Genomic DNA, 13184 nt, shown 5'->3' with positions numbered 1-13184 from the left:
CTGTTTAGTTTTACGTATGTGCCTGATTCTGGCATTAGTAGGGCAGAAACAAGGACAAGGAATCAATGAATAATTGAAAAAGTCAGCTGTAGCATAGAATCACAAAAAAAGGATGCATGCTTTATCTTTTTTTTATGTTTTTACATTTTACTTTAAAATATTTTAAAAACACATTCATTTGCCAATCTTTTGATGTAGGGGAAAAGGTTTTTTTGAGTTGTTTTGTTTTAGTCTATTGATAGGAGTCGTCTGACTTTTTTGTGTAAAACAGATCTATAATGTAGAGCCTAAGGTTTCTAGTTGCTGTTCCCTTTAAATGGAAAGAGAACTTAAAGATACTTGTAAACATCCTCAGAATCAAATCTTTCTAGGTGTTGACATGTTTTTCCTCAGTCCTTCATACACACTTATTTCAAGCAACATTTTTTTAGCAACTTAATTTTGAGTCTTTCAGAAGTAGTCAATCTAATTTACACAGAAACATAATTTATAGTTTTATTACAATTACAGAGATGATAAAGAATCTTAGGATGATTGACACATCTGAGTCTCAGTAAGCATCCAACTCAGCAGGTGGGAATGGATGCTCGAGAGAACCCATTAGCTGCAATGGTTCAGTGTGCAGCCAAATACGTCCAAACAGTTTGCAGAGGGATTAGAGAGTCTGTAAGGAGCAAAAATCTTCTGGCTTATGATATTTGCTTTTCATTTCTAACAAATTATTTGTTTACTCATCGATTCATTGGACAAGCGTTATGATAGCATAGTGGTAAAGGGAGTGAATCCAGTGAGGTGGTTAATTGGAAGACAGTTAAATACTCTGTGAAAATATGCTTGCTTTTCTCATCCCAGGATTAGAGGAGACTTGAAAGGTCATCAGGTCTAACACAAGTCTGTTTCCTGAATCCCCTCTGCAGCATAGGTTCTACGGTTTTTGAGCCATGAACCCCTTTAGCAGTCTGGTACATCCTGTTGACCCCATCTCAGAATAATGTTTTTTAATGCGTAAAAATAAAATACATAGGCTTATGAAGGAAACCAGCTATATTGAAATACAATTAAAATATTCAAACATTTATGATTTTGTATTATATGTGCTTTATTATACATTAAATAACAAGATACACCGTTGGATTGAAGAACTATCATAATTTTGAAACAGAGAAGAGCACTAAGGATAAATTGAGATAGCTGCAAGCACTAATGTGGAATGATTTCTGTTGGTGTCAGAGTCACAGGTAGGGGTGTCACTGCTATAGTTTGTTCCCTACGTACGTAAATGAAGGGAATGCCAAATTTCAGTAGAGGTTACAAAAGAAGATACGGTATCTTTCCTTTCCACTTTCATAGACTCCTTTGTTATGGACCCTGGGTTAAAAAGCACTGTTCTACAAGAACTCCTTTGTTCTTGAACACTTCCAGGGACAGGGAATTTACTAACCTTTACTGAGGCAGCCCTATCTATATGTGAACATCTCTTAAAAAAAAAAATTCTTCCTTCTGTTGAACCTACCTGTCTCCCTGGCCTGCATTGTGTAAATTCTTTTCTGCATGACAGGCTTTAAGTAGGCTCATGCTCCCTCCAGAGACTCTAGCAGAGACTTCTTCCTTGCCTCCTCCAGCTTCTGGTGGCCCTAGGTGTTCCTTGGCTTGTGGCAGCCTCCACATCACATGGCCTTCTTCCCTGTGTGTCTGTCTGTCTTTTTCTGTCTCTAGGACTCTGTCATTGGATTTAGGGCCCACCCTAATCTGATATGATCTCATCTCAATCCTTTATTCATTTCAAATAAGGTTACATTCTCTGGTTGGTTCAGGGTGGACGTGAATTTTAGGGGGACACTACTCATGGTAAGTAAAGGGCCTATAACCTTCCCTGTCATCATGGGATCCAGGATACTGACAGGTATCTCCAAATCCTTTCCATATTCTAATCTTCCTCTTATATGGCTTAAGTTTTTTATACTACATAATGATGTGAGGAGTAAGGAATGTGCCTGAAGATATTTAATTTGGATGTTGAAGAACATTGGTGAAGTGGAACTTGAGAGAATAGCCAAGAAGAAACAATGATTGAAATGTAAAGGTTTGACTGAGATCATTCATTTAGTCTTTCATTCATTAAGCAAATGTTTGAGATACATCAAGTACTATTTGAGGCCCAGGGCGCAGCGATGAATAAATCAGATAAGGTCCTTGCCTTCATAGACCTTACGATCTAATGGAAGACACAGACTATATAGAAGAAAAAAAATGAATAAACAGGATTTATGATTGTGGTAAGTTCTGTGAAGGAAACGAACAAGGCAAGCTGAGAAAGTGATGGGTCAGTTCAGTACTTTAGAAAGGGTGGTTGGTGAAAACCTCTCCGAGGAGTTGAAATTTGAGCTGAGAATGAACCAACCATGCAGAAAACAGGGGAAGAGAGATCTAGGCAAAGGGAATAATCAGCGTAAAGGCCCTTGGGTAGAAATGAGTTCTTGGTGTATTCAGAGATCAATGAAATCTAGTGTGGCTGAGGCATTTTCAGGAAAGGAGTGATATGAGAACAGAGGGATTATAGGAAGTAACTGGCCTTGATTGAGCACCCACTGCGTGCCACTGTTCACGGTGCCTTTTGTGCACTCTCACTGAATCCTCATAACCCTATGAGGTGAATTCTGCTATTGTCATTTTAGTGAGACAGCTGAGGCACAGAGGGGTTAAATATCTTGTTCACATGCACGCAGTAAGTGTCCCGAGCCTGCATTCCGCAGAGCCAGCAATTCAACCATTGTACCTTATTGCCCCATCATCAGTGTCAGGAGCTCAGGGAGGGGTCAAAGCTGGAGAAGCACATTTGGGGAAAGATAGAATTCGTGAACATCCACCGACCCCAGTAGTTTCTGCATTTGACCATTACATTGGGAGAAAATGTTTTTGCTAGTTCAGGGCCAGAGCTGATTAACAGGAGTTAAGGAGTGAGTTAAGAAATAACTGCTAGAACAGAATTTCAAATTCTTACGGACTTCAGACTTTCTGGAGCCATGGAGGCTAGAGGAACCTCTGAAACTATTGCCCTAAGATAATCTTTAAACCTTAAATTAAAAATATCCCCTGAAGTCTTCCTAAAACCAACCAATAGTCTAGTTTAACTAGTAAAGAATGGCTGCTGTGAGTATTGTTCTCCTTCACGATCTATCTCTGTGGGATCAAATTGACAACAGCAACTCGAAAGCTTAGGTAGGAACCTTAGAGGACAGTGAGTTTATGTTAACGGGCGAGGAACAACTCAGAAAAAGAGGATGAGAATTGTTGCACAACTCAAAGAATGGAATCAGTGTTACTGAATTGTACATGCAGAAAATGCTGAGTTGGTGTATGTTCTGTGTACACACTCAACAACAACAAAATTAAAAACAAGAAGTAGTGGCTAGTGCCGCAAGGTTTCTTCTAAAAGGCCCTGTCAGGTAATCTCTCTATTTACCCCTCTCCTGGGTTTCAAGAATTAGCAATGCAGACTTCTGTAAATACTTTGGCTGAAAGGGGTGTGTTTATTCTAGCTTTAAAATTCAGAAACATATTTATGGGTTATATAGCAAAACAGATTTCCATCCTATAATCATACTAAAGATTGCTTAGTAGATAGGTAATGCATTTTAGAAACCCAGCAGTGTACACAGAGAGTGAGTGTGTGTGTATATGTGTGTGTGTGTGTAGTTTGTTTTGGCAATATATTAAACACATATCCCTTTAGGAACATTAATGATTCTTGTCTCTTTTTCCTTGGAATCCAAACCCCCTAAATATCTACATTCTCAAATGTAAAGATAATCAACTAATCAAATTAAAGAGAACAGACAAACACCAGAGAAAGTGAGTTTCTCCCAGTTACTCCCCACCTCCAGCATTCTGATAACAAAGAGTAATTAGATTTTTCTAAAATTTTTACTTCAGTGTCTGGTGGACTCACCTTTTTGTGGGGAGGTGAGCAGGGGGAGATCTTTAAACTTTTAGATATTCATTCGTGTTCTCGTGCCATCATACATACTAATAGCTCTGACTGGAATGCTCCACCCCTTGTCAGAGTTCTGTTTGCCTTTCAAGGCCTTGTTCAAATGTTACTTCTCCTCTGGGTTCTCCACAGCCCCACCAGATGTCATATCTGCCACACTGCCACACGCTTTGTTCCCACAGACAGTATCTCAGATGTGTTAGCACTTAGAATGTAGTAAAATGAGTAGTTTATATTGCTCTCCTCTACTGAATAGTGAATTCCTATAGTACAGGGTCTAAATGTGTATATCTTCATAACTCCAGAGCAGTGGTTTTGGCTTTGTAGTATTCACAGCACCCTATTGAAAACCAGTAACCTCAGTGGCTTACTCGAAGTGATTCAAAGCCTCAAAACCACACTAAAGTCAGCTGTAATCATAAGGCAGTCCCTTCCTCAGTGAGAAATTTCTCCCAGTGTTTGTGACATCATCCAGTGTTCTCACACACTTCATTGGGCAGCCTTCAGCAATATATTAATATATATATTGTCTGAGCAATGTTTATTCTTCTGAATTCTCTCTCACATGGACACAAGCAAAGTTCTCACAGATCCTAGTTTCTAGAAGTCTTATCTCTCGTTAAAAAGAGAGAAACGTGGTAAGGAAACCATCAGACGCTTGGCATTTTTATTTGAAACCAAAGCCCTCTACTACCTCAGGACTCACAAGTGGTAGAGAATTACTTGAAAGTTGGCATGAATTTGCGAAGAGGTCATATTCCCAGAGCGATACTTCATGTAGTCAGTTGGCATGATGCCCGTATGGCTTCTTCTGTTGGTTCCCCAGAGTGGTGCACAGTGGGATTGATGGGTTGTGTGAGGTGACCTAACTTCCAGAACCACTTAAGTTGTTTCTTTGTGTTTTTTTTTTTTTAAACATTCTAGCATAATAAAAAGGACATTCAGCTTTCTCTTTTCATGAAGTTTTTTGTTTTGCTGAGAGAATGACTATATTTCATTAAATTGCAGATGCTGTTAGTTATGAGATACATCTCAATTTAATAAATGTTAAAATGTCTTTAAAAACCCTACGAGTAATGGCAGTTGTTCTTGGAAATTCTTTTAACTAGCTATCAGTTTTCTGTGCAGTGTTCTTTAGATATTTAGTTCTCTGAGAAGGGGCAGAATACTACTGAATTTCCACTAACTCTTGTTTTGCCCTACCAGTTGCTTTTCGACTATATGATTTGGATAAAGATGACAAGATCTCCCGCGATGAGCTGTTACAGGTATGTGGAAAAGCTCACATACACGTGAATAACTTGTGTTTGGGTCCTGGCTGCTTATTCAATAGGCAGGAATAGTTCTTTCCTTCAACAAGCCTTTAAAACCTGCTGTATGCAGAGTCCTGTCCACATAGAACGCAGAGCAGATAACCTGGGAAACTTGAAATCGCCCGTTGAGGTCTCACAGATAGATACCTCCACTATTTGAAAGCCAGCTAAATGTCTTTTAGGTGTTGACTGGCAGATCTAAAGTATGCGAGTTGGTTTAGATCAAATAGTTCAGTTATTGCCAAACCAGCTTGTTGGCAACCAGGTTACTTTGCTGATACTTTGGAAAACATTGCCGATTCTTCCATCCTTGGGCTGACATAGAAGTCCAGGGACTGCTGCTGTGCTGGTGGACAGTGACCTTACTGCGTGCTGCTCATTGGTGCTCCCAGTGGACAGCTGGCCTACTAGCAGTGACTGGCATTTCATCCTATTAGCATCACCCTTCTCTTCTCTTCCTCCCACCTTCTCCCCTTCTAGAAGTTTGAGAGGAGAAAATTCTTTTTTTTTTTTTTTTTAAATATAGTTACATATCCAGAGGACCCTGGGCTAACACATTCAGGAGCATGGGGAAATTTCTCTATTTCAAGATACACCTAAAAAATAAAGTGGTTTCCACTTACCCTGAAGTAATTTTGACCTCATTCAATATCTTGGGCAGATCCCAAAGAAACTCCCCTTTCAACTAATTGGCTGCTCATATTATATCTCCTCATGGAGCTGATTACATTATATTAGATCTCATCATGGAATTCCATTATGGAACAGCAGTCAGTCCAGTGTCAGCCAAACGATGAGAATTGTAGTCTACCCAGGTTGACATATAACATTAACCATTACAAGGGGCGTGTTGATTTATTTTCTGCTATTAGGATAAAGAAAGCCTAGGGCAGAAGAAGGGAGAAGACCATGTAGCCAGAGTGTCAGATGATTTACCCAGTCAGTGCCACCAGTGTCCCTGGGACCAGGAAGACTTTAGGACAAGTGTTCTCATGTACTCTTGACATGTGAGATAACTAGTTGTATCCTAGCAAGGAGAGAGATGAACATTTGACCAAAATGAGAAAAGGACAAAGCTTAGCTTTCTAGGCACTGCCATTTCTAAGACATTTGGTAATTTGCCATTCTTAGCTAGTCACTGCATATTAAAAAGTTCGTGGTGAGTTTATCCTAAGGAAAGGCTGACTGTGTAGGCTTTCCTAATATGGTTCTTGTAAAAAGTCTTGGTTGAACTTTTGGGGGGTGATGGATTATGTCTGTTATCCTGATTGTGGTGGTGGTTCCATGAGCGTATACATGTGTCAGAACTTACCAGATTTTACATTTTAAATATGCATGTTGTTGTGTGTCATCAAGTTGATTTTCATTCATAGGGACCCTATAAGACAGCATATAACTGCCCCATAGGGTTTCCTAGGGTGTAATCTTTACAGGAGCAGATTAACAGGTCTTTTCTCCCACGGAGCTGCTGGTGAGTTTGAACTGCAGACCCTTCGGTTAGCAGCCAAGTGCTTAACCATTGTGCCACCAGGGCTCCTATTACATATATATAGCTTACTGAATATTAACTATCCTTCAGTAAAGACAATTTGTACACTCCCCAGCTCATTTTATGAGTCTAGCATAACTTCAAGGTTCCTGGTAGTGCAACAATTAAAGCATTCAGCTGCTAACCAAAAGGTTGGTGGTTTGAACCCACCAGCTGCTCCATGGGAGAAAAGACCTGGCAGTCTGCTCCCATAAGGATTACAGCTTAGAAAGGTCATGGAAGCTCCATAAAACAAACCAAACCAAACCCGTTGCCATCGAATCATAGTGGTTAAGCGCTACAGCTGCTAACCAGAAGGTCAGGGCAGTTCGAATATACTAGGTGCTCCTTACAAACTATGGGGCAGTTCTACTCTGTCCTATAGGGTACCCGTGAGTCAGAAGCTTTTTTTTTTATTATTTTTTTTTAGACACACCCAAACTCCCTGAGGGACCAAATTACTGGGCCGAGGCTGTGGAGACTATGGTCTCAGGGAACATATAGCTCAATTGACATAATATAGTTTATAAAGAAAATGTTCTAAATTCTCCTTTGGTGAGGAGTGCCTGGGGCCTTAAAAGCCGTGAGCAGCCATCTAAGATACTCCACTGGTCTCACCCCATCTGGAACAAGGGAGAATGAAGAAAACCAAAGACACAAGGGAAAGATTAGTTCAAAGGACCTAATGGACTACAAGTACTACATCGTCTACCAGACTGAGTTCAGCACAACTAGATGGTGCCTGGCTACCACCACTGACTGCTCTGACAGGGATCACATTAGAGAGTCCCGGACAGAGCTAGAGAAAAATGTAGAACAAAATTGTAACTCCCAAAAAAAAGACCAGACTTACTGGTCTGACAGAGACTGGAGAAATCCCGAGAGTATGGCCCCTGGACATCTAGTTAGCTCAGTAATGAAGTCATTCCTGAGGTTCACCCTTCAGCCAAAAATCAGACAGGCCCATAAAACAAGATGAGGCTAAATGGGCACACCAGCCCAGGGGCAAGGACAAAAAGGCAGCAGGGGACAGGAAAGCTGGTAATAGGGAACCCAAGGTCAAGAAGGGGAGAGTGTTGATGTGTCTTGGGGTTGGGAACCAATGTCACAAAACAATACGTGTACTAATTGTTTAATGAGAAGCTAGTTCTGTAAACCTTCATCTAAAGTACAATAAGAAAAAACGTGGATTTGAATGTGAAATGTCCTGTCCTTTCAATGCTGGCAACAAATTCAATTAAAAAAAAAAAAAAAAATCATGGACCAATTAAAATATGCCTGGGGCCAAACCAGTTTGTGACCATTTTTCGTTTTTATCTTAGGTGGTGGGTTCCTTGAGGGTGAGCCAAACATTAACAGAGTGGACCAGGTGATCTTTAAGACACCACTCCCCACCCCTACACACACCCCCACGTGCACAGTCCAATACTATGATTGTAAAAATAAAGCACTTCAGAAAATCATTGGACTCAACCTGCTGAAGCTGCTGCTGGAGGATGGATTTGTTTGGTTGGTCACACAGAGTCAGGGAAGATGACAGACAGCTTGGCCATTTATTGTTTCTGCTAGCATTGTCTCTTTTAATTAATTCTTCTATTTGGGTACATTTTTACCTCTTAAAAACAACCTCTACTTTTCAAGAATTGCTTTAAAAAAAAAAAAACTAGTTTTGATTGAAATCAGTATTTCAGCTTTTCTTTTTCCCTTTTCTGAGAATCCTATAACTTGTATTTTAAAAATCTATTTTATGAGATTGTAGATAAAGGCAGGCCTGTGAGCAGTTGGGCTTCCTATGGAAAAGCTCAGCTTTTACCTTTTGAAAACGGAGGAAGCTGACTTTGGTCACGTGAGGCGTCAGAAAAGCATCCTGTCGCCCTTTTCATATTTGTCTGAGAGTTACGTTGTTAGAGTCACACATTTTGTTTAAGGTAGCAATTTTCAAAGCATGTTCACACCCCAGAGATGTTAATAGGATTAGGGAGAAGGTCTCTTGGTTCGGTTTGGGACACATTTGGTGAAAAAATGTTGAATTCTCTTTACTGCAGTTCTCACAGTCCTTTAAAATATGCTTGTTACTTTTCTAAGAAGAGGGTTTAGTATATAGCACATTAAGGACCTTTATGAGGCAGACCTTTGTGTTTCTTGGACCATACTTTAGGAAATCCTGGGTTAATGACCCACCTCAGAGAAGACTGCATGCAGGTGGAATTCCAGAAAGCCCTACCAGAGTGACTTAAACAATGAAGGGACTAATTTGTCTCATGTAACGAGGAGTCTGTCTCATGCAATAAGAGTACCTAGATGATGTCTGGGAACAAGGCTTCTGTATTCTTTCTCTGGTATCCATGACACATATGACTTTCATCCCTGGTCCCAGAATGGCTGCTGGGCCACCAGGCATGCAGTCTGCATTCTGGGTGGGAACCCTAGGGAAGGACAAAATACAAAGGACTCTCCACTAGTGAGGCTTTGCCTTCCTATCCAGTGACTTTGTCAGAGATTTCTGCTCGAGTTGTTGTCTAGAATGTCCTAGAGAAGAAGATAAGTTTTCGGCTTTCCAGCTGTTACATTTTCAGACATCAAAGGGAAAGGGGGAGGTGAGTTTATCTTTAATCTTAGTACAAAGAGCTCTTCAGCTCCCAAGTCCCTGTAATTCCCGGCTCTTGGTCCTGCAGGTGCTACGCATGATGGTTGGAGTGAATATCTCAGATGAGCAGCTGGGCAGCATTGCAGACAGGACCATCCAGGAGGCTGATCAGGATGGGGACAGTGCCATATCTTTCACAGAATTTGTTAAGGTCAGGAGGTCACCTCTTTGAAAAATGTTAAATTCTGCACAGAAGGGAGGGGAAAAAAAACTATGCAGATAAAACCTGGGGACGGTGTCTCCTGTCGTGACCTTCATAACTGTAATTGAATTTTTTTCTCCAGGTTTTGGAAAAAGTAGACGTAGAACAGAAAATGAGCATCCGATTTCTTCACTAAAGGACTGAGACCAAACTGTCCCTTCTTTCTAGTATTTAAGAACTGGAACTTGAGAGTCCTTCTATCCACCAGCCCCACCTCCACCCCATCGCTCCCCTTCTCCCAAAGTACTACTGTCGCATGAACCCCAGATATGATCTGTCAACACAAACCTGCCTTTGGCGTAAACAAAGCATTACAGAATGGTACACCCAGCCCATTTCTTTTCAATATCCTTTTACTGGTTCTCCATTGAGAAATATCATCTTCCCCTGTTGTGCTGCTGAATGCCACACATCCATCCAGTCTGAGACGGCAAGAGAGGGAGTCATGCCAAGTACCATCCAGCAAAGCTCTTTCATTGGATGTCAACAGTAGTCATGCTGCCTTCTCTCCAGCTAGGCTCCGGCATGCTCCTTCATCCTTTTTTTTTTTTTTTATGTCCTTTGCTTCCTACTTCTGTCACCCAACATACCATTCATTTGGTCTGTCAGTCTCCTTGCTTTGTATTAAGCCTCAGAATCTGTTCTACTTGGCACCCCAAGCCATGCCTGTTAAATGTGTCTCTGACTTGGCAGGATAGTTTGATGGTCTGGCAGTTCTTATCCACCTTCACTCGTAAATGGGTCTGGGATGTTGCCTCTGCAGGAGCTTTTTGGTAACCAGCACTTCTCTTAGAAGAATATGACCGTTCCTTGGCCTCCTGTACTCTGCTTTGTCATCAAACAGCTGCTAGAAGAAGATGTTCATGAAAGGTGGTGGCCTTGGTGACAAATATAGAGCCAAGTCTTCCAGGTAGCTTGCCCAGGTTACTCTACCTCTGGCCTCTGATTCTCAACATACATCCCGACATGACTACTCTTGTTAGCGCAGTGTTGACTCTTCAGAAAATAGCCATCATTTGCCTGGATTTTTGCCTATTTGGGGGCACCCCTCATTACCAGAATGGCTGTTCTGACAGTACGCTTGGGGACTTGATTGGGTTTTTTTGAGAACCCTCGGGCACCCTGTAAAGCACCCTGTATTCACACCTCTGCAGCATGGTTTATGCCTCAGTGTTATGTGCACTGAAATGTTTTTCACTTCACATTTCCAAGTAGGAAGATTAAATTTAAGGAAGTGCCTGACTTATCCCAGTCCAAGAGATTTAAAGATCGTCCTCAGCATCTTGACATTTTGCACAAAATTCTTTATGAATTTTACACTTGGTAAATGATTATACTCGAAGCCATAGTCAGCTCCTAGTACAGGTCCAAAGCATTGAATGTATCGTTAACAGTAGCTGCCTGGTTACATCGGCTTTCTAGCTCCTCGTGTAGACCACTGCTAATCCCTCAGAAACAAGGGGCCTGCGTTGGTAACACAACCCGAAGTGGCATTATAGGCCTTTGAGCAAGCCCGAGCAACTTCCCTGCCAAAGTCAGCTTAGTTTAGACCTCATTGAATTGGGCTGTTGCCGCACTAACAACTTGCTGTGTGAGTCTTCATCTGTGTATCTGCTCTTGGCTGACTTTAACTCTGCCTGCTTGCTTGCTTGTTTCCTTGCTTTGGAAGGTGATCTAAGATGTGCACACAATTCTTCAGGAATTGCTAAAGAATACCACTGCAAAACGATGGGGAAGGGATAGGGAACAGGGGAGTGGCCAGGCTGGATGGCTTGAGTATAAATGATGAATTCTTTATAAAATGTCAGCCTGACTTTGTGATCAAGTGATATAATATAGGACTTGTATAAAAGGAAGAATTGTCCGAACTGATCTGTTAGAGAAGTATTTCAGAGGCTCCTTGACTTGCATATTTAAAATTCCTAAAATTATGGCTTTCCTCCCTTTTGGCTGTATAGCAAACAGTTTTAATCCACGGTTGTGCCTTATTGTTCCATTAAAATTGTATTCTTCGGTCCATTAATAAATACTTGTGGCTAAAACAAAATAACTGGTTGGCTTTTATCTGTATAACTCATTCTCCTTTTTATGTACCTCAATTCCTTTCTCCAGTTTTGAAATCACAGTTTCTCCCTTACTCGAGTTTATCTCCGTGCTGTCAAATGCAGGTCTACTTTGCTGCTGCCTGAATTACTAGGTGGGGGCATTATCTAGAGGCCAGCACTGTCTGCCTCTGGGCACAGCTTCATCAGCTTTGGCCACGTCAGATTTCATTCCAGGTAGAATTCAATGTCTGTGCTTGACTTCCTGGTTCCTGAAATGTAAGAAAAACCTAAAATTGGGGTATCTACTTATTACATACTTTGGACATGTTATTAGGAGGGGTCAGTCCCTGGAGAAGGACATCACTCATGCTGGAGGGTCAGCAAAAAAGAAGACGACCCTCAGCAAGGTGGATTGACACAGAGGCTACAACAATGGGCTCAAGCATAACACCGATAATGAGGATGGCACAGGATCAGGCGGTGTTTCTTTCTCTTGTACATAGTCACTACGGTTTGGAACCGGCACCTAACAACAACAACAACATTTATTGCTTATTCTTAAGTTGTCTACCACCTCATGTGTAGCCTCTATGACTATTGTACTCAACTTTTACATGGCTTTTCCTATCTTTAAGCTTAGTCTGGTGTAAGGTACAAGTGTCTCTTTATTTTAAGGTTTAGTGGCGTGCCACAGGACTCAAAGCAGTAATAGCTGGAATCAGTCCTCTGAATTCTGCCACGATGTCCTCTTGCCCTTTCCCCATCCCTCTGCCTCAGGAGTCTGTTCAGAGTGACTTGTGTGCTGCTGCAGTTTTGCATCTAATTTTAGGGTCTGGAAAAAGTAAAAGATGAATGGAGTGGACCTGCAGTCAGTTCTGGGGGAAACAGTATTCCTGGCCGTGATCACAGGTTTACTAGTCTGTGACTAAAATAAAACTTAATAATTATAAAAATTACAACATTAAATACTCTTTGAGGTAAGTCTCTTTAACATCCTTTTTTATTTCCCTTGCTCCCTTCTGGCCTATCCGTGCATTACGTATTGGAGCATGAGAGGAATTACACAAAATTATATGAGCTTTTAAAAAGGAATGTATTGTAATGTTTCCCCATAGTGTTATCTGGATCTCCTAATGGTTACATAGTATTTTACCAACCTGATGCAACACTTATTTAACCATTAGTTTGTTGGCTTATGGTTTCCAATTTTATCTGTTCTGAAATTATGATACAGTGAACACTTTTCTGCATGTAGCTTTTTTCTTTGAAAAAATTTTACAAGAGTGGGATTATTAGATCGAAGTCTGGGCATGTACTTAAAGCTTTTGATAGTTTCTCCAAAAAATAAATGCCAAAAGCACTCAAATTACTCTCTTTTACTTTCAGTGTTATTTTTAAAATATTCAATATGGGTCACCTTTTTTTTTTTCGTTAAGTTCGCTGTTTTATATGGGACCT

The 13184-nt window shown here is 40.8% G+C and overlaps 1 protein-coding gene across 3 annotated transcripts in view; it reads left to right on the top strand.

Moving 5' to 3' along the window:
• The window catches only part of CHP1 (calcineurin like EF-hand protein 1), a 41095-nt gene extending 31084 nt beyond the window's left edge, over positions 1-10011 (top strand). For all 3 annotated transcript variants that reach the window (XM_003418665.4, XM_023558671.2, XM_023558672.2), the window contains 3 exons: positions 5198-5259; positions 9508-9630; positions 9764-10011. In XM_003418665.4, the coding sequence (XP_003418713.1) occupies positions 5198-5259; positions 9508-9630; positions 9764-9817 (239 nt within the window). In that variant the 3' untranslated portion in view covers positions 9818-10011. The remainder of the gene's footprint in view (positions 1-5197; positions 5260-9507; positions 9631-9763) is intronic.
• The last annotated feature ends 3173 nt before the right edge of the window (positions 10012-13184 follow it).

Source organism: Loxodonta africana, chromosome 10 (assembly GCF_030014295.1).
Source record: "Loxodonta africana isolate mLoxAfr1 chromosome 10, mLoxAfr1.hap2, whole genome shotgun sequence".
NCBI classification, from domain to species: domain Eukaryota; kingdom Metazoa; phylum Chordata; class Mammalia; order Proboscidea; family Elephantidae; genus Loxodonta; species Loxodonta africana.
This window is presented reverse-complemented; position numbering and strand designations above follow the sequence as displayed.